Source organism: Anomaloglossus baeobatrachus, chromosome 10 (assembly GCF_048569485.1).
Source record: "Anomaloglossus baeobatrachus isolate aAnoBae1 chromosome 10, aAnoBae1.hap1, whole genome shotgun sequence".
In the NCBI taxonomy this organism is placed as follows: domain Eukaryota; kingdom Metazoa; phylum Chordata; class Amphibia; order Anura; family Aromobatidae; genus Anomaloglossus; species Anomaloglossus baeobatrachus.
The window spans coordinates 165,726,188-165,751,960 of NC_134362.1; the positions used below are offsets into that span (position 1 = coordinate 165,726,188).

The 25,773-nt window shown below is 45.0% G+C and overlaps 1 protein-coding gene across 1 annotated transcript in view; it reads left to right on the forward strand.

Annotated features, from left to right (window-relative positions):
• Positions 1-608: 608 nt before the first annotated feature.
• Positions 609-25,773, forward strand: part of LOC142255296 (5-hydroxytryptamine receptor 3A-like) — a 96,445-nt gene continuing 71,280 nt past the window's right edge. Inside the window, exon 1 of the mRNA XM_075326832.1 lies at positions 609-831. Within this exon, the coding sequence (XP_075182947.1) occupies positions 792-831 (40 nt within the window). The 5' untranslated portion in view covers positions 609-791. The remainder of the gene's footprint in view (positions 832-25,773) is intronic.

The following is a 25,773-nucleotide window of genomic DNA, read 5'->3' on the forward strand; positions in this document are numbered from 1 at the left end:
ATACTCCCTGCTTTCGAGACTCATACACCTTGATTTATAAGCTCTCCAGGGCATCCAGTTGCTGCACAAAGTAATAAAAATACTTTTTATTATCTATGTAGAATCTGTGACCTATTTTGTTAATTCAACAATACCCAAAGTAAACCCAAAAAGCTTTTATTGTGTACGCTGCCTTTTTGCCCGATAATTGTTGTCTCATTGAGCCTGACGAAGGGTCTTTAAGCTTTGAAACGTGTTGTCATTTAAAACCAATTGATATTAATTTGATATTAATTACTATCTCCGAGTTATAAGAGAAGGGGTAAAACCAGTTCAACACTTTTGCCAACGACTGGTTGTTGTGTCTACACAAATTATATAGAAGAGTGAGATTCCACCAAGTGTTATCATACTTTCTTCTGCATACATTGTTATATAAGGTGTTCAACCTTTTTTTTTCCATTAACTCTTTGATTTACGAGTAAGGTATGCCAAAGGGGAGCGTTCTAAAAATGAGAAGGGAGGACCTTCACGGTAAAGTATCAATCACATCTTGACGTGCCTTCGTCAGCGTGAGTCACCTTACCTAGTAATTGCAGAAGAAATAGAGTCCTTCAAAGCATGGACTAACTTGCCCCAAAGAGATTACATCTTACCGATGGTCAGCAGAAGACTTGACTGTCGGGTTACAAACAATTCTGAAACGAGTTTATCCACTTTAATCAGAAAATATACAGTAGAATATATTCCTCCTAGAAGCAAAATGATTAGTTCCGGATGCAGATAGTCACAGTTTCTTCTCTCTTCTCACCATGTCTATCGGCAGACTTTTACTCCTTGCTTCCTTCTTGGGTGAGTAATTCTGATTATAGTTTATGATTATGAACGTTCTGAGTTTAGGCTTAAGATATATTATTGCTTACACTGGTGTATATATATATACATATATATATATATATATATATATATATATATATATATATATATATAAAATATACAGTCATATGAAAAAGTTTGGGCACCCCAATTAATGTTAACCTTTTTTCTTTATAACAATTTGGGTTTTTGCAACAGCTATGTCAGTTTCATATATCTAATAACTGATGGACTCAGTAACATTTCTGGATTGAAATGAGGTTTATTGTACTAACAGAAAATGTGCAATCCGCATTTAAACATAATTTGAAAGGTGCAAAAGTATGGGCACCTCAACATAAAAGGGACATTAATATTTTGTAGATCCTCCTTTTGCAAAAATCACAGCCTCTAGTCGCTTCCTGTAGCTTTTAATGAGTTCCTGGATCCTGGATGAAGGTATATTTGACCATTCCTGTTTACAAAACAATTCCAGTTCAGTTAAGTTTGATGGTCGCCGAGCATGGACAGCATGCTTCAAATCATCCCACAGATGTTCAATGATATTCAGGTCTGGGGACTGGGATGGCCATTCCAGAACATTGTAATTGTTCCTCTTCATGAATGCCTGAGTAGATTTGGAGCAGTGTTTTGGATCATTGTCTTGCTGAAATATCCATCCCCTGCGTAACTTCAACTTTGTCACTGATTCTTGCACATTATTGTCAAGAATCTGCTGATACTGAGTTGAATTCATGCGACCCTCAACTTTAACAAGATTCCTGGTGCCGGCATTGGCCACACAGCCCCAAAGCATGATGGAACCTCCACCAAATTTTACTGTGGGTAGCAAGTGCTTTTCTTGGAATGTCGTGTTTTTTTGCCTCCATGCATAATGCCTTTTTCTATGACCAAACAACTCAATCTTTATTTCATCAGTCCACAGGACCTTCTTCCAAAATGTAACTGGCTTCTCCAAATGTGCTTTGGCATACCTCAGGCGACTCTGTTTGTGGCGTGCTTGCAGAAACGGCTTCTTTCGCATCACTCTCCCATACAGCTTCTCCTTGTGCAAAGAGCGCTGTATTGTTGACTGATGCACATTGACACCATCTGCAGCAAGATGATGCTGCAGGTCTTTGGAGGTGGTCTGTGGATTGTCCTTGACTGTTCTCACCATTCTTCTCTGCCATTCTGATATTTTTCTTGGCCTGCTACTTCTGGGCTTAACACGAACTGTACCTGTGTTCTTCCATTTCCTTACTATGTTACTCACAGTGGAAACTGACAGTTTAAATTTCAGAGACAACTTTTTGTATCCTTCCCCCGAACAACTATGTTGGATAATCTTTGTTTTCAGATCATTTGAGAGTTGTTTTGAGGAGCCCATGATGCCACTCTTCATAGGAGATTCAAATAGGAGAACAACTTGCAAGTGGCCACCTTAAATACCTTCTCTCATGATTGGATACACCTGCCTATGAAGTTCAAAGCTCAATGAGGTTACAAAACCAATTTAGTGCTTTAGTAAGTCAGTAAAAAGTAGTTAGGAGTGTTCAAATCAAGAAATTGATAAGGGTGCCCATACTTTTGCACCGGTCAAATTTTGTTTAAACGCGTATTGCACATTTTCTGTTAGTACAAGAAACCTCATTTCAATCCAGAAATATTACTCAGTCCATCAGTTATTAGATATATGAAACTGAAATAGCTGTTGCAAAAACCCAAATTGTTATAAAGAAAAAAAGTTTAACATTAATAGGGGTGCCCAAACTTTTTCATATGACTGTATATACAGTATATATATATATATATATATATATATATATATATATATATATATATATATATATACATACACTAGCTGTACTACCCGGCTTCGCCCAGGTTAATAACTGCTGTTAAAATAGAATGTATTAAAAAAAAATGTATTCTGCACACAAAAACCACAAGACAAATAGATAGAAATGTAATTATTAAAAGGCATATATATATATAGTACAGACCAAAAGGTCGGACACACTTTCTCATCTCTAGAACAACTATTAAGAGGAGACTGTGCAGCAGGCCTTCATGGTAAAACAGCTGCTAGGAAACCACTGCTAAGGACAGTGTGATAACACGCTCCGGGATCGCCTTTGCTGGGTTCAAAGGGCACGTATTCACCTCAGGCAGACAGCCGAATTCAAGGTGTAACTGACGCTTGGTCAGGTTTATTGCAGTGAAGCATAAACAAAAAGAAAAAAAACACCAACAAAATAAATCCTTGCCTGTCCGGCGCAAAACTATACAGGATGATATCCTAACTACAAACTGGAGGGCTTCTCCCTTCCAGCTACACCATACAAACATCAGGCACTGCTCCTCACACGTGTCTCCTACACAGACAGGCTTACTGTGTTCCCAGATGGAGAACCTCCCCCAACTTCCCAGATTCCTTTTACCTCCGTCCTTCACCTCCCATTAATCCATTAGTAGCCAGGTGATCCTGACCAGGCTAAGTCACATAGGACCGATACCGGGGTGAGATATACCTGCCCTCATCCACTAATCCCACATGAGTCTCACATATCCCCCCCCTCTGCTCAGACCACTGCAGCTGAGCAACAGCACCCACAAAACAGTGCACACGAGACAGGGCATCAGCATTCCCCATCCGCACCCCCGGGCGGTGCTCCACTGTAAAACGGTAGGCCTGAAGTGCAAGGAACCACCGGGTCACTCGGCCATTCCGTTCCCTATTCAAGTGCATCCACTTGAGAGGGGCATGGTCAGTGATCAGCCGGAACTTCCTTCCAATCAAGTAATATTTAAGGGACTCTAGAGCCCACTTAATGGCTAAGCATTCTTTTTCCACAATGGCATAGTTGCGTTCATGCTTATTAAGTTTCCGACTAAGATAAAGGACCGGATGTTCCTCTCCGTCCTTCAGTTGTGACAATACAGCCCCTATACCGGCATCAGAAGCGTCCGTTTGGACCACGAACTCGCTGCGGAAGTCAGGAGTCATTAGCACAGGTTGAGAGCAAAGAGCTAGTTTTAAGTTATGGAAGGCTTCTTCGGCTGCCGTGGTCCATTTGATCATGACAGAGTCTTTCCCTTTGGTAAGGTCCGTCAGGGGAACAGCGGTAGCCGCAAAATTGGGAATGAACCGTCGGTAGTAGCCGGCTATCTCCAAAAAAGCTCTCACCTGCTTCTTGTTGACTGGTTGTGGCCAGCTCTGAATGGCTTGTATCTTGTCAATCTGGGGTTTAACAATTCCCCTCCCAATTACGTATCCCAAATACCGGGCTTCTTCCAGCCCGATATGACATTTCTTGGGGTTTGCTGTTAGACCCGCCTCCCGCAGGTCCTCAATCACAGCCTCTAGTTTCTGGAGGTGCGTCTCCCAGTCCAGGCTGTAAATGACTATGTCATCCAAATACGCAGAAGCATACTGCCTATGGGGCCTCAGGACTCGGTCCATCAACCTTTGAAAGGTTGCCGGTGCCCCGTGTAGTCCAAACGGCATATACACATACTGGTATAAACCTTCCGGTGTAGAAAACGCGGTTTTCTCTTTAGCGGCCTCTGTTAGCGGGATCTGCCAATAGCCCTTCGTTAAGTCTAGGGTCGTGATATACCGGGCTTTTCCAAGCCGATCTATTAATTCATCGACCCGTGGCATAGGGTATGCATCAAATTTGGAGACCGCATTTAATCTCCTGAAGTCATTGCAGAATCTAATGGAGCCGTCTGGTTTCGGTATTAACACAATCGGACTCGACCAGGCGCTATGCGATTCCTCGATTACACCTAACTCTAACATGGTCTTCACTTCTCGGGAGACAGCTTCCCGCCGAGCCTCCGGTATTCGCTAGGGCTTTACCTGAACTGTTACCCCAGGCTCTGTTATGATGTCATGTTTAATGAGAGTGGTCTGCCCGGGCTTTTCCGAGAAAAACTCGTGATTGTTGATTACAAACTGCTTGACGTCGGTCTTTTGCCGCTCCGACAGAGTCTCCGCCGTCCCGACATCCGGTATGGTCTGCTTGCAGACCGGAAGGGCCAGACCTGCTGACAGAGCTGGACGGTCCTTCCAGGGTTTTATCAGATTCACGTGATAAATCTGTTCAGGCTTCCTTTTACCAGCCTGGTACACTTTGTAGTTTACCTCACCCACCCGTTCCTTAATTTCAAAGGGGCCTTGCCACTTGGCCAGAAATTTGCTTTCTGCCGTGGGGACCAGGATCAACACCCTATCTCCGGGTGCAAAAGTACGGATCTTGGCCCCCCTATCATAAATCCTTTTCTGTGCTCCTTGAGCCTGTATCATATGCTCTTTAACGATGGGCATCACCGCCGCAATACAGTCCTGCATTTGGGTTACATGGTCTATTACGCTTTTGAACGGGGTGACCTGTCCCTCCCAGGTTTCTTTAGCGACATCTAACAGTCCACGGGGACGTCGGGCGTACAGAAGCTCGAAAGGAGAGAACCCGGTGGAAGACTGGGGCACCTCCCGGATGGCAAAAAGCAAATACGGGAGTAAGTAGTCCCAGTTCTTCCCGTCCTTGTCTATCGCCTTACGGAGCATCTGTTTCAAAGTTTTGTTAAACCGTTCGACCAGTCCGTCCGTTTGAGGGTGATACACGGAGGTGCGTAACTGTGCTATTTGTAACAGCCTGCAGAGTTCTTTCATTACTTTAGACATAAAGGGGGTTCCTTGGTCTGTGAGTATTTGTTTTGGGACACCAACCCGACTAAACACATGGACCAGCTCCTTGGCAATGGTCTTGGTGGCCGTGTTACGCAAAGGGATGGCCTCGGGGTAACGAGTGGCATAATCCAAGATGACAAGGATGTGCTGGTGTCCTCGTGCAGACTTGGGGAGGGGTCCAACTAAATCCATCCCAATTCTCTCAAATGGGATCTCGATGATAGGCAGAGGTACTAAGGGGCTACAGAAACGGGGCCTAGGCGCAGAGATTTGGCAGTCGGGACAAGACTCGCAATAGGTGCGAATATCGTGATGCATGCCGGGCCAAACAAAACTGTAATATCCTTTCGGTAGTTTTCTGGACCCCCAGGTGTCCCCCCATCATGTGTCCGTGTGCCAGGTCCAGCACTCTCCGCCTGTAGGGTTTCGGCACAACCAATCGTTGCACTGTGTCATCCCCCTTCTTCTCTATCTGATAGAGAAAGTCATTCTCCAGTGCCATGTAGGGGTAAGACAGCATAGTACCTGCATCCACCTGCACCCCGTTTATCATTTTAACATTTTTAATAGCCTGAGAAAGGGTAGGATCTCTCATTTGCTCACTTTGGAAGTCATCTTTCTGGACTTCCAAATTCAGCCAAGAGGAAGGGGGACAGCCACCCGTGTCCGCCTCTGCCCCGGGTTCATCGGAATCACCCGCCAGAACTGAAAGGGGGAACTGGGGGTTGTTTTCAGCGGATTCCTCCTCTGAACCCTCTTGTGGGGCATCCTCTAGTGGCTCCGGGCCCACACAAGGTGTGGGAGAAGGATCATCCGTGCGGCTACCCTGGGGTACTAATTGGTTCTCCCACAACTGCCAGAAGTGGGGAAAATCCCTGCCCAAAATGATATCATGCAATAATGCTGGTACTAGTCCCACCTTATGATGCACAGACCCATAGGGCGTAGTAATGCAGGAGACCGTTGTGAGGTACGAGCAGGTGTCTCCATGAACACATGTCACAGAAAATTTATCTGACGGTCCCATCGGGACTGCTACCAGACTGGCCTTTACCAGAGTCACCACACTTCCCGAGTCTAATAGTGCAACAACAGTATTGCCATCAATGGACACTTCACAGAGGTGTTTTTTCATATCGCCTTGACATGCAGCAACACACACTACCCGTGCAACCATAGCCCTGCGTTTTTCAAAGTCCGTGACATCACACTGCATCGGTTCTGCAGTTACTGGACAGTTTGCAGCAATGTGGCCCACCTCCTGGCAGCGGAAACACCTCACGGGCCCCTTGCTAAGACCATAGTTTGGCACCTTAGCCCTCACAGGGCCAGCAGTCCTGTTTTCCTCCTCCACTGCCTTAGGATATTTTCCTCCTCCCCATGACCCTGGAACAGTCTTACCAGATCCTCGTCGAGAAGGGGAAGAGCGAGGATGTGTAGCATCGTCCATAAGTCCTTCTGCCAAGGAATAACGCTCCACTAGATCCACTAGCTGTTCCGCTGTCGTGGGGTTTCCATGGCTTACCCACCTCTTCAGAGATGGCGGTAGAGCTCTTAGGTATTTATCAAGAACGATTCTTTGTACCATCTCTGGCGCCGTCAAAACCTCGGGCTGTAGCCATTTCTTGGTCAAGTGAATGAGGTCAAACATCTGTGACCGCGGTGGTTTATCGGGCTGATAAGTCCATTGATGAACTCTCTGTGCTCGCACGGCCGTCGTCACTCCCAGCCGGGCAAGGATCTCGGCTTTTAGTTTATCAAAGTAATGCGCTGCTTCAGGCTCAAGATCAAAGTAGGCTTTTTGGGCCTCACCTGCCAGAAACGGTGCAAGCAAGTCGGCCCATCGCTCCTTTGGCCACTTTTCCCGCTCCGCCGTCCGTTCAAACGTGGTCAGGTAAGCTTCCACATCGTCCTCTGTGGTTAATTTCTGCTAGCACCGACTCACATGAATCACCCTCTGGTCAGCCTCCGCATTACTCTCCGGTACAGTCGCCAGACGCTGCGCCACCTGCTGCAAAAGTTGGCGGTCTTTAACCGTCGATTCCACCAGTTCCTTCAACTGTGCCGACATCAAGCGATTAGCCTCCTGCTGCACAGCTGCGGATTGTACCAGCGCTTTCACCACGTCATCCATTATGATGCGCTGTAACGTGCTGCCCGCGTTCTCCACCACAATGTGATAACACGCTCCGGGATCGCCTTTGCTGGGTTCAAAGGGCACGTATTCACCTCAGGCAGACAGCCGAATTCAAGGTGTAACTGACGCTTGGTCAGGTTTATTGCAGTGAAGCATAAACAAAAAGAAAAAAAACACCAACAAAATAAATCCTTGCCTGTCCGGCGCTAACTATACAGGATGATATCCTAACTACAAACTGGAGGGCTTCTCCCTTCCAGCTACACCATACAAACATCAGGCACTGCTCCTCACAAGTGTCTCCTACACAGACAGGCTTACTGTGTTCCCAGATGGAGAACCTCCCCCAACTTCCCAGATTCCTTTTACCTCCGTCCTTCACCTCCCATTAATCCATTAGTAGCCAGGTGATCCTGACCAGGCTAAGTCACATAGGACCGATACCGGGGTGAGATATACCTGCCCTCATCCACTAATCCCACATGAGTCTCACAACAGGCAACAAGCAGAAGAGACTTGTTTGGGCTGAAGAACACGAGGATTGGACATTAGACCAGTGGAAATCTGTGCTTTGGTCTGATGAGTCCAAATTTGAGATCTTTGGATCCAACCACCGTGTCTTTGTAGAAAAGGTGAACGGATGGACTCTACATGCCTGGTTCCCACTGTGAAGCATGGAGGAGGAGGTGTGACGGTGTGGGGGTGCTTTGCTGGTGACACTGTTGAGGATTTATTCAAAATTGAAGGCATACTGAACCAGCATGGCTACCACAGCATCTTGCAGCGGCATGCTATTCTATCTGGTTTGCGTTTAGTTGGACCATCATTTATTTTTCAACAGGACAATGACCCCAAACACACCTCCAGGCTGTGTAAGGTCTATTTGACTAAGTGATGGGGTGCTACGCCAGATGACCTGGCCTCCACAGTCACCAGATCTGAACCCAATCGAGATGGTTTGGGGGTGAGCTGGACTGCAGAGTGAAGGCAAAATGGCAAAGAAGTGCTAGGCATCTCTGGGAACTCCTTCAAGACTGTTGGAAAACCATTTCCAGTGTCTACCTCTTGAAGCTCATCAAGAGAATGCCAAGAGTGTGCAAAGAAGTAATCAAAGCAAAAGGTGGCTATTTTGAAGAACCTAGAATATAAGACATATTTTCAGTTGTTTCACACTTTTTTAAGTATTTCATTCCACATGTGTTAATTCATAGTTTGGATGTCTTCAATGTGAATTTACAATTTTTAGAGTCGTGAAAATAAAGAAAACTCTTTGAATGACAAGGTATGTCCAAACTTTTGGTCGGAGCAGAAGTCGCTGGAGCAGACTCTGGCTGTGACGTAACACTCTGCTGTTGGTTCTCGGTCCTGCTCATTAAGCTCATGAATATTCACTGCACTGACCACGGACCCGGGAGTAACAGCAGCGCCGGAGACAGGTAAGTATAGCAGATCATGCTGTCTGTGTGCTATCTGCATGTCACACAGACAACACAGTGACAGCACATGGAACATAGACACACGCACACACATACGCATCCTCACTTTGGACCGTGCAAAACGTTTGTGTTTTGCACAGATGTCTGAAGGAGGACTTAGGGCACTTTGTTTGAAAATATTGAATACTCCCTCATTGACTTTGGAACAGAATTCTTTGGTCACATAGGTTTTGTTAGCACTGTTTTGGGACTTTTTATTCAGTTTTTTCATAAGATAATCTAATAGTTTTGCCATATTTATTAATTCATTATTTTATTTTACATTATTTACTTTGGAGGATAAATGTATTTTATATTTTACATTTTGGGCTTTTCATGCATGTGGCAACAACAAATATGTTGACGTTTTTATTTTTCTGTTTGTTTTTTTCAGTATGGTAAAAGGGAGGTGATTAAAATGTGAATGTTTTTATTTATTTTCTTTTTAAAAATTTTAACCTAGGTGACTTAGCCCCTTCACAACCAGTGACATACTGGTACATGATTGGTCATGTAGCGGTAATCACCGCCGGCTGCTGTGGTTAGCCGCCGGTGATCTCCACACCTGTCTGCTGATTTGTACAGCAGACATGTGATGCTAACAGGCGCAGGTGCATCCGCGATCCACCCTTGCATGCTTGCCACTTAAATTGCGCTGTTAGAATTTGACAGTGCAATTTAAATGGCCGTTGTGGGGATCGCATCATTACTTGCCACCATCGGCAGCCCCATGATGTGATCATGTGGAGACGATAGTTGCCATGGTAGCTCTGGATTATGTGATGATCACTGACACTGCCATGACGCACTTCCTGTAAGTACAACAGAGTGCCGGCTCTAACAGGAATGCTTCATTTCTGCTGATCAGAACTGTGCAGCTCTGATCAGCAGAAATGCAGAAATGAACAGACTGCTGATCCATAAGGTCCCCTAGGGGCACTAGTAAAATAAATAAAAAATGTAAAACAAAAAAAAGTATGATGACTACGGTATGATGGCTAGACATTCCCATCTTGATTGTACTTATTATATGTATAATTGTTTGTACAGATGAACCAGGCACCTTCCGGTATCTGGAAATTGCACCCAAGGATGAACCAGACTTGTGTAAGTTCCTAATTCTCTTTCTGAGATCTTGGTTGATTTCTTTTGACTTTCCCATGATGCTACACAAAGAAACAGTGTGTTTCAGGTGTGCATTAAAATACATCCACAGGTGTGTTTCTAATTAGCTCAGATGTTGCCAATAAACCTATCAGAAGCTTCTAAAGACATGACATCATCATATGGGCTGTCCTATATTGTTTAAAGGCATAGTACGGGTGCTTTACACGTTGCAACATCGCTAGCGATGTCATGCGCAATAGCACCCGCTCCCGTCGACCGTGCGACATTTGGTGATCGCTGCCGTAGTGAATATTATTGCTACGGCAGCATCACACGCATATACCTTTTCAGCGACGTCTCTGTGATCGCCGAACAATCCCTCCTTCAATGGGGAGGTGCGTTCGGCGTCATAGCGATGTCACTGCGGGGTCACTAAGCGGCCGCCCAATAGCAGAGGAGGGGCGGAGATGAGCGGCCAGAACATGCCGCCCACCTCCTTCCTTCCTCATTGCCGGTGGACGCAGGTACGAGGTTGTTCCTCCTTCCTGCGGTGTAACACATAGCGATGTGTGCTGCCGCAGGAACGATAAACAACATCGACACTGACCAGGCAATGATTTTTGGTAAGTGAACGACATCACAGGCCAACGATTTTTGCCTCTTTTGCGATTGTTTAAAGTCGCTCATAGGTGTCACACGCTGCGATGTCGCTAACGACGCCGGATGTGCGTCACAAACACCGTGACCCCGACGATATATCATTAGCGATGTCGCAGCGTGTAAAGCACCCTTTAGTGTATGTAAACTTTTGAGTTTGCACAAAATAATAAAAATGCCTTAAAACATTTTCTATCATTCTGGGAAAAACATGCATATGTGCTTTTTTAGATAGTTTATATAAACGTCTGGTTTCAATTGTTGCTTAGAAGGGACTGCCAAACAGAAGACGCATTTCTTGGAAAGTGATTTCATCACAAGAATTCAGATATTTAACCTTAAAACCTAAAGCGGGCTTTACACGCTACGATATATCTTACGATCTGTTGTCAGAGTCACGTCATAAGTGACGCACATCCGGCATCGTTTGATATATCATAGAGTGTGACAGCTACGTGCGACGGTGAACGAGCAGAAATACCTACCTTTTCGTTCATCGTTGACACGTCGCTCATTTTCTAAAAATCGAACGTCCGGTTGTTCATTGTTCCCGAGGCAGCACACATCGCTCCGTGTGACACCCCGGGAATGATGAACACAGCTTACCTGTGTCCCGCCGGCAATGCGGAAGGAAGGAGGTGGGCGGGATGTTTACGTCCCGCTCATCTCCGCCCTTCCGCTTCTATTGGTCGGCCGCTGTGTGACGTCGCTGTGATGCCGAACGTCCCTCTCCCTTCAGGAAGTGGATGTTCGCCGCTCACAGCGAGTCATTTGGAAGGTAAGTATGTGTGACGGGGGGTTACAGCATTGTGCGTCACGGGCAACAAATTACCCGTGCCACTGTTATGTCACCACCAGAGTCCGCTCCAGCGACTTTTGCTCCGATCACCAGGTGACGCCGTGTTCCTGCCGTGGATGGTGCTGGTGATGGGAGTGGAGTCGATGCCAGCGGCACTGGTGGGCGCAGGCTCCGATCATCCACTGGGCTGGGTTATCTTGGGATCTGCAGTACCACTGGCTGACTGTGGGTGGCGTGTGTCTTCCAGCTGAAGTTCCCAGCGTTCAGCTACAGCCAATGGGAAGACACCACACCCTTCTTAGTTCCCCTCCTGTCTGCTGACCTCTGCCAGAGATAGTTCTGATTTCCTGGCTCCTGGTCCGCCCTATTCTGTTTTGTGATTCCTGTGTGCTGACTTCTGCGTGTTTTCTGACTACCCTTCTGCCTGCTGTTTTTGTACCTCGCTGCCTGATCCGGATTTGACCTCTGCTACATTTTCTGATTACGTCCTTGCCTGCCGATTGTGTCCCTGTTCTGCTATTCCTGGTTTGACCCTGCCTGACGACTACTCTCATCGGACTGCAGCCTTCCACAGGTAGTGATCTCCAGGGCCCAGTGTAATTCCAAATCCCTGTATAGGGGTTAAAGGGTTTCAGGGTTCTGGGGGTCCTGCTTGGTGAGTGGCTTCCCTCTAGTCTGTCCATTACGTCCCACCTGAGTCTGTTGATCCAGGCAGGCTTTACAGCCGCACAAACGATGGGGGCGAGTGCGATCGCACGATAAATTGATAGGTGTAAAGCAGCCTTTAGTGCACTGTGCAGTTTCTGTGGAAGCTGCTATCTAATCTCAGTGATTCTCAAACTGTTTTTTAATGACACATTTTACTTTTTCTTAGTGGTAAATTTAGACCAATATATTTTTCATTTATTTGTGAAAATATCCAAATTTTGGTTTCAATTTGGAAAAAGTTGCAATTTTCAAGTTTTATATTCTTAAACTATTTAGTCATGCTGTACAAAATCAAAATAATTAATAAATAACATTTCTCATATGTCTACTTCATTTTTCAAATGTTATTTTATTTTGTTACAATGTTAGAAGGGTTAAATTTTAACCGCAGTTTTCTATTTTTTCAAGAAATTTACAAAACCAGTTTCTTTAGTGACGTATTCAGATTTAAATGGACTTTGATGGACCTTTATTGGAAACTTCCAAAAAGTGATACCACTTTAACAACCGGCCTTCTCAAATACTTCAAAACCACTTTTACAAAATTTGTTAACCCTTCAGGTGCTATACAGGAATTAATACACAGTGCTATGATAAAAAAAAAATATTTTGCTTCTAAAATGTTGATTTAGCCCTGAGTTTTTCCGCTTTTACAAGGGATAGCACAAAAAATGGACCCCTTAAGTGGTTACCCAGTTAATTCTGAGTGCGTTGATATCCAACATGTGGTCAGAAACCTCTTTTTGGGCAAATGGCCAAGCTTGGAAGGGAAGGAGCACCATTTGAATTTTGGAACACAAATTTGGCTGAAATAGATTCCAATTCACATTTGCAGGGCTCCTAAGTTGCCTAAACAGCAAAAATCCTCCACAACTGACCCCATTTTGGAAGCTACACCCCTCAAGGATCTTATCCAGGGGTATAATTCACAAGTACTACACAGAAAACATTAGGTCATCACATAATGTTTTCACAAAAATGTTGCTTTAGCCCAAAATTTTTCACTTTTGCAAGAGTTAACACAAAAAAGGGGACCTCAAGGTTTGTTGCCCATTTTCTTCTGAGCATAGAAATATCCACATATAGTCAAACATTTATGTTTCGAGTAATAGCAAGGCTCGAAGAGGAAGAAGCAACATTTAGTATTTCGTGTGTAAAGTTGGCGGGAATAGATAGCAGATGCCATGTCTCATTTGCACACCTCCCGAGGTACCAAATCGGCATAAACCCTCACAAGTGACCCTATTTTGGAAACCTGACTCATCAAGAAATTCATGTAAGGGTGCATTGAGCACTTTGAACTCCATAAGTGCTTCACAGAACTTTTTAAAATGTGGATTTGAAAAAGAAAATTGTTTTTTTTCAGTTAACTTGTTGTTTTAGCCACAAATTGGTAATTTTCACAATGGATAATAGAAAAAAATTTACTAGATAATTTGTTACTCAATTTCTCCCAGACACGATGATACATCATTTGTGGTTGAAAACTGCTGTTTGGGCACACGGCAGGGCTCGGAAAGGAAAGAGCACCATTTTGTTTTTGGAGCGTAAATTTGTCTTGAATAAATTGCAGACGCCATGTTGCATTTGCAGACCCTCTGACATCCCAAAACAGAAGAAATCTCCTACAAGTAACCCCATTTTGGAAACTTGACCCCTCAAGAAATTCATCTAGTGGTGTACTGAGCATTTTTACTCTACAGGTGATTCACACAATTGTGCAACAATTAAATCCCAAAACAAAAAAAATATTTTTTTCCACTAAAATACTGTTTTAGCATAAAATATAATTTACACGAGGGGTAATAGGAGAGAATGGACCCCATGATTTGTTATGCATTTTCTCCAGAACACAGTGATACCCCATATGTGGCCAAAATGTAATGTTTGGTCACGTGGCAAAACTCTTTTTAATTTTTGCAATGGACATTTAGATACTGTGTTGCATTTGCAGAACCCCTGAGGTGCCAAAAGCAGAAACACTCAACAGTGACCCAATTTGACAAACTAAACCCCACAATGAATTCATCTATCGGTGTGGTGAGCATTCTTAACCCACAAAATACAACACAGAATTTTATAAGATTGAATAATAAAAACAAAAAACATGTTTTTTTCTGCTAGTATTTTTTTTTTATTATTATTATTATTATTATTATAGCACCATTTATTCCAAGGCGCTTTACATGTGAAAAGGGAGGGCATACATAGACAAGTATAAAATTATGAACAATACAAGGCACAGATGGGTACAGGAGGAGAGAGGACCCTGCCCGCAAGGGCTCACGGTCTACAAGGGACAGGTGAGGATACAGTAGGTGAGGGTAGAGATGGTCGTGCAGTATAGTGGACTGAGGGTTACTACAGGTTGTAGGCTTGTCTGAAGAGGTGGGTCTTCAGGTTCCTTTTGAAGGTTTCCACTGTATATTTTACTTTAGCCTCAACATTTTTTAATTCACACAAGAGGTAATAGGTGAAAATAGACAGTACAATGTCTTAAGCAAGTTTTACCTATCGTAGCAGTACCCCATAAGTGGTTGTACACTACTGTTTGTGCACACGGCGGGGATTAGTTGGTAAGGAGTGCTACTTGGTATTTAGAAAAAAGATTGATCGCTTTCAGTAGAAAACTGGGATCATATGCTTGTGTTCTAGGCTGAGCACGGACGGGGTTTCCGTGTAAATCCCACAAAAATGTAATTTGGAACCACTCACTATAATGAGGCAGATGGAGACATTTTGGTGTCTTTACTGTGGTAGCCATCTTTTTTAGGTATGCACAGAATTGTGGTCTTCCACACTTGTGCGCTAAAAAGACGCCTAAAATGATGGGACACCACCGAAACAAAGTCCAAATGGAGCCCAAAGTGACTGCATCTGCCTCATAATCAGTGGTTCCATCGGTGGTTTTGTCTGAATCACGGTTTATGTTGTTTACATGGAAACTCCAACGTAAGCACTCAACGAACACACACAATAAATATAAATCAAGGCTTATTACAATTATTGAGAGGTAAAATGAATAAATAGACAGCAGTACAAGAATAGTTCTTATTTTTATTTTTGCCCAGTTCACTGTACAATATTAGTGATAAGATTATTATTACTATTATTATTATTTTATTATTATAGCGCCATTTATTCCATGGCGCTTTACATGTGAAAGGGGTGTACATAATAGGGACAAGTACAATAATCATAAACACTACAAGGCACAGACAGGTACAGGAGGAGAGAGGTCCCTGCCCGCGAGGGCTCACAGTCTACAAGGGATGGGTGAGGATACAGATAAGATGGCTATATTCTTCAGGTTGGTGCAAATACAGCAATACCATATTTATATACCGTATATTTCGAATTATAAGATGCACTTTTCCTCCCAAAAATTTGGGAAGAAAATGGGGGGGGTGTCTTATAAGCTGAATGTAGCTTATCCTAGGATGATAGAGAGGGGTTATAGGAGGTAGGAGCGATGCTGTGGGCTGTGTGCTGTTCTGTGGTGGTGCTGATGCTGCAGGTAGTGCTGATGCCGATGTTGGGCTGTGCTCACTGCTGGGGGTGAGGCAGGGGCCATCCTGAAAATGTTGGTGGTGTGGGCTTCAAATAATGGTGCCCGGATTCAGTGCGTGTGCAGATTTAGCTCTCAGCTCAAGATCTCATTTGCACATGTGCCGTCTCTGGTGCATTGATCTCCCAGCAGCGGACTTAAGAAAAATTTCATCCAGAAGTTGATGAGATCTCGGCTCGTTATTGAGCCAATTGCTCAATCTTCTCACTGTGGGAGCCATTTCCATGAAGCCCACACTGCCGACAGTTAAGGGTACTTTACATGCTGCGACAGCGCTAGGGATAGCTAGCGATGTCGTGCGCGATAGCACCCGCCCCCGTCGTACGTGCGACATGTGGTGATCGCTGCCATAGCGAAAATTATCGCTACGGCAGCGTCACACGCACATCACCGCGACGTCACTAAGCAGCCGTCCAATAGAAGCGGAGGGGCGGAGATGAGCGGGGCGTAACATCCCGCCCACCTCCTTCCTTCTGCATTGCCAATGGACGCAGGTAAGGAGATGTTCGTCATTCCTGGGGTGTCACACATAGCGATGTGTGCTGCCGCAGGAACGACAAACAACATCGTACCTGCAGCAGCAACGATATTAAGGAAAGGAGCGACGTGTCAACGATCACCGTTTTTGGACGATTTTGCGATCGTTGATCATCGCTCCTAGGGTTTACACACTGCGATGTCGCTACCGGCGCCGGATGTGTATCACTAACAACGTGACCCCGACGATATATCGGTAGCGATGTCGCAGCGTGTAAAGCACCCTTTAGTTTCTGGATGCTCCTCCCTCACAGTGCCCACAGCAAGCATCTGGGACACCAGCTGCATCCCCTGCAGCATTGCCCTACTCCAGAACTACCCCTGCCTCTTGTAACCTTGCTGCACCACCACTGCCTCCCCTCTCCCTCCCACCCGGTAAGTTACACAAAGAATCTATTTGACTTATGGTGTTTCCTTCCTTACCAGATAGTTTTGCTGGGTATGCCCTGGTTGGTGAAACACAATCCCAGCATCAATTTGGAGACTAGCGAGATTAAAGCTTGGAGGAATTTCTGTTTTTCCAAATGTTTATCTAAATCCTGGGCATCTATGAGATCTCTTCTTCCAGATTTCATTCAGCATTTTAAGGATGTTTTTCTGAGACTGAATGTGAAATTCTTCCTGTGCAAAGGTCATATGATTGTGCTATCAAATTTATACCAGGGGTGAAACTCATCTCATCTGTTTAACTTCTCTTTCTGACTTTCTGAAAGAGATGCCTTGAAAGAGTACATTGAAAAGAGTCTTGGCCCTGTGTGCACTAGAAAAAGGATTTTTCTCTAGAAATTTCTTAAGAAATTTCTTGAGAGAGAAGGATTAGCGCACCTGCGTTAAATAAACGCACCAATAATATGCCAAAAACGCATGCGTTTTTTCCGCGTTTTTTATGCATTTTTGGTGCGTTTTTTGCAGGTTAGACCCTGCATTTTTTAATGCTTTAAAACAGCAATAAATAATATACATAATAATTCGATAGATAATGGATAGAGGGATAGATAGATAGATAGATAATGGACAGATAGATAATAGATAGATAGATAGATAGATAAATAGATAATGGATAGAGGGATAGATAATGGATAGAGGGATAGATAGATAGATAATGAATAGAGAGATAGATAGATAAATAAATAGATAATGGATAAATAGATGAATAGTTAGATTGATAGATACATAGATAATAGATAGATATATAGATAGATAGATAGATAGATAGATAAATAGATAGATGGATTGAGAAATACATAAATAGATAGATAATGGATAGATAGATAAATAGATAATGATAGATAAATAGATAAATAAAAAGATGATAGATAATGAGATAGATAGATAATGGATAAATAGATAGATAATGGATAAATAGATAGATAGAGGGATAGATAGATAATGGATAGATAATAGATAGAGAGATAGAGGGATAGATAGATAAATAGATAATGGATAGATAGACGGATAGATAAATGAGTTAAAACAATTGTCCTAACACAATGGTATGCGCTCGACCCAAATTACTTTCTTATAATTCTGCAGCTGGTTTTAAGGCAAAAACCTCCCCAAAAAATTGCCTAAACAAGGAACTGATATGAGTTAGAAATTTTTTCTTTTTTATAAAATCTCAGAAACCAGCGCTGAAAAATGATGAAAGTTATTTATTTTATTACTATCCTTATTCTGAGCACTTAACAAAATTCACATGAATTAAACCTACAAGAAAGTATACAGAAGGCAAACCACATATAGCTTGTAGGTTCAATAACACCTAAAAAGGTCATGGGGCCCCGGCCGGTGGCAACCACGATCTAGTAAAAGGATTTAATCCAATTATTAAAAGGATAATTCTCTCGAGAAATTTTAGTTCAGTAGCTGTAAAATGGCTTTAGCAAGGAAGCACTATGGCAGTGCCAGCCCGTGTATCAAAACGACATTCTTGCTTAAAGGTACCAGCACAAAGGTTAAGTCTTTACCGCTTATTAAAATCTTACTGACAACCATGCTGCACTTGATTCACGATCCCTGGTTGTTACTAGGTATACCGCGCTCCTGGCAGGGAGTCTAGCGGTAATTAAATCAGTGCACCGGGGACCCGTTACAGGTCCCCAGTGTAGGTTACCGGACACCGATACTAGGCAGAGGGATTCCGTGGAGTGTGGTCCTTGCGTGGTGCAGTTTTATTTCTCCTATCTGGAGAGGGTGGGTTTAGTGCTGGGCTCCTGTGCACAAGGTCTTCAGATTCAAGAAGCCGGCAAACCGTTAAATATTACAAGGTACTGGATCATCAGGCTTGACAAAGAACGCAGGCAGCGTTCGAAACGCGTAGCCTTACGCCGCATATGGGCTCCCTATTTTTGTCATCGCATTAATTTTTACATCCTCTAATAAAATTGCATCAGTTTTACTACTACGCCGGAAGCTGGATTTTTCTTTCTTCTACTGGACCCTTGCACTGCCAGAGTGTTATCCCTGCATGCCGGACTTTGCCCCAGTTGAGCTGGATCACTTGTTTTTCCTTCTCACTGGATCTTCCTACCTGGCTCATCCCGAATTGCTCTGGTGCGGTGGCAATCGGGGTAATAAGGAGTTAATGGCAGTCTACATGCTATACCCCACGGTGTATTGATACCGGGTATATATTTCTTGAACTGTTTGGAAAGGAAGACGGGGATGTGACTTTCTCCCCTGTTGTCAGCTTTGATCCCCTGATGAACCCCAGGCACAAATGGAGGGAAACGCGTTGGGAGAAGGGCGAGGTCAAAGACACAACTGAGCATTGCTGACATATGAATTGTCATTCTTTGGTGACATGCATGGCTCGACAGAAGGCATGGAGGCGCTACCAACAAATCGTAAAGTACTCAATGGGTGTATTCCTTTTTCTCACCCACCTATCTATAGTCATCTGATATGATTCATGTCTCTTTCTAGGGATGTTTCTGGGGACATGTTATCCTTGGAATAATGGAGTATGGTGCTTTATCCTTTGTATGTGAACTGTAATCCCTGGATTGTAGACATTCAACCAGTGAGCTGTATGTTATTTTGCATCTCTTTCTTTGCTAGTGAATTTAATGAGTGACAATCTAGAGTGCCTTGTTCTCATATTGTTCAATTTCAATAGATCCAGTGAATTACTGATGATACCAGTCCTGGGTAACTCTAAAGGTGGTGTCACACACAGCGACCATTTTCTGTGACGTGGCAGCGACGTCCCGTCGCTGTCGCCGTGTGTGACATCCAGCAACGAGCTGGCTCCTGCTGTGAGGTCGCCGCTCGTTGCTGAATGTCCTGCTTCATTTTTTGCACGTCGCTCTCCCGCTGTGAAGCACAAATTGCTGTGTGTGACAGCGAGAGAGCGACGAACTGAAGCGAGCAGGGAGCAGGAGCCGGCGTCTGGCAGCCTGCGGTAAGCTGTAACCAGGGTAAACATCGGGTAACCAAGAAGCCATTCCTTGGTTACCCGATATTTACATTAGTTACTAGCACCACCGCTCTCACGCTGCCAGTGCCGGCTCCCTGCTCCATGCACTCCTAGCCAGAGTACACATCGGGTTAATTACCCGATGTGTACTCCAGCTACGTGAGCAGGTAGCCAGCACTGGCAGCGTGAAAGCACACCGCTTAGCGCTGGCTCCCTGCTCTCCTAGCCAGGGTACACATCGGGTTAATTACCCGATGTGTACTCCGGCTATGTGTGCAGGGAGCCAGCGCTAAGCGGTGTGCTCTCACGCTGCCAGTGATGGCTCCCTGCTCACATAGCTGGAGTACACATTGGGTAATTAACCTGATGTGTACCCTGGCTAGGAGAGCAGGGAGCCAGTGCTAAGCGTGTGCGCTGGTAACCAAGGTAAATATCGGGTAATGGTTACCCGATATTTACCTTAGTTACCAAGTGAAGCATGGCTTCCACAGCGACGCGTGTCGTTATGATCGCTGCTGCGTCGCTGTGTTTGACAGCTAAGCAGCGATCATAACAGCGACTTACTAGGTTGCTGTTGCGTTACAGAAAATGGTGACGTAACAGCGACGTCATTGTCGCTGTCGCTATGTGTGAACCCAGCTTTAGGTGTCACCTAGTGTAAATATTTATTGCAGTTGACTCTTTGGGAGGCAACCGCTCTACTAATTTGTGTCTGTTGTATGTATTGTGTATATGTGGTTTTGCACTTAGCGCCAGTTAGTAAGGGACACAATAGGAGTAGCCGCCGTGGAATGGGGGCACCAAGAAAGTTAGAGTGCTTAAAGCCCTATTGCTAGACAGGGACCAATTAAGGGTGAGTCATATCCCCTAGGGTCCAGCAACTGAATCTATTAGGTTTATTTACCATTGATCTGCACAGCCCCTAGATACAATTACCCTTACACTTTCCATCCGGTGTATCTAACACTTTATGCACATTGTGTCTCTGGTTGACCTCTGTCACCACTTTATTGAAAAACCCCAAATACCCCTCCAGGTCCGATGTAATCCACATGATGACGCATCCAGCTCTGCTACATGAAGCTAACAGGAGCTGCCACAGACCATGACCGCTCTCTGTCAGCTCCACGCAGCAACTGAACTGAATCGCGCTGTGAGCGGGGATGTCACTGAGGTAGTGCCGGTGTGTACGGTGATGATGGGTGCGATAGTGCCGAGGTGTGTGCGGTGATGATGGGTGCGATAGTGCCGGGATGTGTGCGGTGATGATGGGTGTGGTAGTGCCGAGGTGTGTGCAGTGATGATGGGTGCGATAGTGCTGGGGTGTGTGCGGTGATGATGGGTGCGGTAGTGCCGAGGTGTGTGCGGTGATGATGGGTGCGGTAGTGCCGAGGTCTGTGTGGTGATGATCGGTGCGGTAGTGCCGAGGTGTGTGCGGTGATGATGGGGGCGGTAGTGCCGGGGTGTGTGCGGTGATGATGGGGCAGTAGTGCTGGGGTGTGTGCGGTGATGATGGGGCGGTAGTGCCTGTGTGTGCGATGATTTGATTTCTATGTGTATTATACAGTTAGGTCCAGAAATATTTGGACAGTGACACAATTTTCGCGAGTTGGGCTCTGCATGCCACCACATTGGATTTGAAATGAAATCTCTACAACAGAATTCAAGTGCAGATTGTAACGTTTAATTTGAAGGTTTGAACAAAAATATCTGATAGAAATTGTAGGAATTGTACACATTTCTTTACAAACACTCCACATTTTAGGAGGTCAAAAGTAATTGGACAAATAAACCAAACCCAAACAAAATATTTTTATTTTCAATATTTTGTTGCGAATCCTTTGGAGGCAATCACTGCCTTAAGTCTGGAACCCATGGACATCACCAAATGCTGGGTTTCCTCCTTCTTAATGCTTTGCCAGGCCTTTACAGCCGCAGCCTTCAGGTCTTGCTTGTTTGTGGGTCTTTCCGTCTTAAGTCTGGATTTGAGCAAGTGAAATGCATGCTCAATTGGGTTAAGATCTGGTGATTGACTTGGCCATTGCAGAATGTTCCACTTTATTTGCACTCATGAACTCCTGGGTAGCTTTGGCTGTATGCTTGGGGTCATTGTCCATCTGTACTATGAAGCGCCGTCCGATCAACTTTGCGGCATTTGGCTGAATCTGGGCTGAAAGTATATCCCGGTACACTTCAGAATTCATCTGGCTACTCTTGTCTGCTGTTATGTCATCAATAAACACAAGTGACCCAGTGCCATTGAAAGCCATGCATGCCCATGCCATCACGTTGCCTCCACCATGTTTTACAGAGGATGTGGTGTGCCTTGGATCATGTGCCGTTCCCTTTCTTCTCCAAACTTTTTTCTTCCCATCATTCTGGTACAGGTTGATCTTTGTCTCATCTGTCCATAGAATACTTTTCCAGAACTGAGATGGCTTCATGAGGTGTTTTACAGCAAATTTAACTCTGGCCTGTCTATTTTTGGAATTGATGAATGGTTTGCATCTAGATGTGAACCCTTTGTATTTACTTTCATGGAGTCTTCTCTTTACTGTTGACTTAGAGACAGATACACCTACTTCACTGAGAGTGTTCTGGACTTCAGTTGATGTTGTGAACGGGTTCTTCTTCACCAAAGAAAGTATGCGGCGATCATCCACCACTGTTGTCATCCATGGACGCCCAGGCCTTTTTGAGTTCCCAAGCTCACCAGTCAATTCCTTTTTTCTCAGAATGTACCCGACTGTTGATTTTGCTACTCCAAGCATGTCTGCTATCTCTCTGATGGATTTTTTCTTTTTTTTCAGCCTCAGGATGTTCTGCTTCACCTCAATTGAGAGTTCCTTAGACCGCATGTTGTCTGGTCACAGCAACAGCTTCCAAATGCAAAACCACACACCTGTAATCAACCCCAGACCTTTTAACTACTTCATTGATTACAGGTTAATGAGGGAGACGCCTTCAGAGTTAATTGCAGCCCTTAGAGTCCCTTGTCCAATTACTTTTGGTCCCTTGAAAAAGAGGAGGCTATGCATTACAGAGCTATGATTCCTAAACCCTTTCTCCGATTTGGATGTGAAAACTCTCATATTGCAGCTGGGAGTGTGCACTTTCAGCCCATATTATATATATATATATAATTGTATTTCTGAACATGTTTTTGTAAACAGCTAATATAACAAAACTTGTGTCACTGTCCAAATATTTCTGGACCTAACTGTATATGTCTGTGTCTGTGTGTGATATGTGTGTGAATTCTATATGTCTGTGTTTGTGTGTGAGTGTGATGTGTGATCTGTGTGTGTTTACTCTCTGCTCCGCTTCCTCTTGCTGTCATAATGACATCACTTCGCTGCAAAATGCAGGCAGTGATGAACATTATGTCCCGAAAAATGGGAAATAACGCGGGAATAACGCAGGTAAACGCAATGAACCGCACATAATTTGCTACCTGCGTTATTCCCTGTGCTATTTCATGATTACATTACAGTCAATGGAGTGAAATAACGCAGCTACCCGCGGAAAAGAAGTGAAATGCTCATTCTTTTTCTCAAGAAAATCTACTGAAAGAATTTTCTTGAGAAAAAACCGCAGTGTGCGCACAGCTAATTTTTTTTTCATCGGTTTTGCTGGGGAATGTCTGCAGAAAGGTTGCAACCATTTTCTCAAGAAATTTCTGCAGCAAAAATGCAAAAAACCGCGGGTAAAAACGCAGTGTGCGCACAGGGCCTAAAGCGGGCCATACATGCTACGAGATTGCTACAGCGATCTCGTTGGGGTCACGGACTTTGTGATGCACATCCGGCCGCTGTAGTGATGCCGTTGCGTGTGACACCTATGAGCGATTTTGCATCGTCGCAAAAACATGCAAAATTGCTCATCGGTGACATGGGGGTCCATTCTCAAATATCGTTACTGCAGCAGTAACGAAGTTGTTCCTCGTTCCTGCGGCAGCACACATCGCTCCGTGTGACACCGCAGGAATGAGGAACCTCTTCTTACCTGCCTCCCGGCCACAATGCGGAAGTAAGAAGGTGGGCGGGATGTTCCTCCCGCTCATCTCCGCCCCTCCGCTTCTATTGGGCGGCGGTTCAGTGACGCTGCAGTGACGTTGTTGTGATGCTGAACAAACTGCCCCCTTAGAAAGGAGGCAGTTCGTCGGTCACAGCGACATTGCAGGGAAGGTAAGTAGTGTGACGGGTCCGGGCGATGTTGTGCAACACGGGCAGAGATTTGCCCGTGTCGCACAACCGATGGGGGCGGGTGCGAACGATGGCGATATCGGTACCGATATTGCAGTGTGTAAAGCGGCCTTTAGGGTTAAATAAGGCCTTCCACTTCACCAGTCACTGTGGCATTTTAATTTAAGAAAAAAGATGTAGGGTTGCATCCTCGTTTGCATTTTGGAGAGCTTAATGAGATCACTGAATGTACCGTATTTTTCGGACTATAAGACACACTTTTTTCCCCCCAAATGTTGGGGGAAAGTGGGGGTGTGTCTTATAGTCTGAATATAGGGCTGCGGGGAATGAGGGTGCTGTGGTGGAGCGGGTTATCGGGGGCATGAGCAGTCTGTAGCAGCGCCTGCCGTGACCACGTGGGCCCGCTCATTTCATATGCACGCCCATCCTCCCGCCCATCTCTCAGTGCTGAAGCCGGCGCTGACAGGTGGGCAGGGTGATGGGCGGGGACGCGCGCATAGTAAACAGCCAGCTCGCGTGATTACCCCTGGCAACTACAGCCTGGAGTGATCATGTGCGGCTGTATTTACTGCTCCCCGCGCATCATCATCAGCGCGGGGTGCAGTGAATCAATGTACTCACCGTTCCCTGCAGCATCGCGATGTCCTCCTGTCTGCCGGCCGCGCTGTGTGGAGACTAGCGGTGCTCACAGCGATGACGTCCTCGCTGTGCGCATGTGTGTCCACACAGCCGCGCCAGCAGACAGGAAGACATTGCGATGCTGCAGGGATCGTGGCCGGCTCAACACAGCTCTTCCGGCACAGACAGGAGGAGGAGCGACGCTGCGTGGAACGAGGAAAGGTGAGTGTAAACGTTTTTTTTTTTCTAAACCGCAGGATGGGGGTATATGAGCAGGGAGATGGGGGAATATGAGCAGGATGATGGGGGTATATGAGCAGGATGATGGGGGTATATGAGCAGGATAATGGGGTATATGAGCAGGATGATGGGGGTATATGAGGAGGAAGATGGGGTATATGAGCATGATGATGGGGGTATATGAGCAGGGAGATGGGGGAATATGACCAGGATGATGGGGGTATATGAGCAGGATGATGGGGGTATATGAGCAGGATAATGGGGTATACGAGCAGGATGATGGGGGTATATGAGGAGGAAGATGGGGTATATGAGCATGATGATGGGGGTATATGAGCAGGATGATGGGGGTATATGAGCAGGATAATGGGGTATATAGCAGGATGATGGGGGTATATGAGCAGGATGATGGGGGTATATGAGCAGGATGATGAGGGTATATGAGCAGGATGATGGGGGTATATGAGCAGGATAATGGGGTATATAGCAGGATGATGGGGGTATATGAGCAGGATGATGGGGGTATATGAGCAGGATGATGGGGGTATATGAGCAGGATGATGGGGGTATATAGCAGGATGATGGGGGTATATGAGCAAGATAATGGGGTATATGAGCAGGATGATGAGGGTATATGAGCAGGATAATGGGGTAAATGAGCAGGATGATGGCGTATATGAGCAGGGTGATGGCGTATATAGCAGGATGACGGCGTATATAGCAGGATGGGAGCACATACCAGGATGGCAGTATATAGCAAGATGGGGCTAT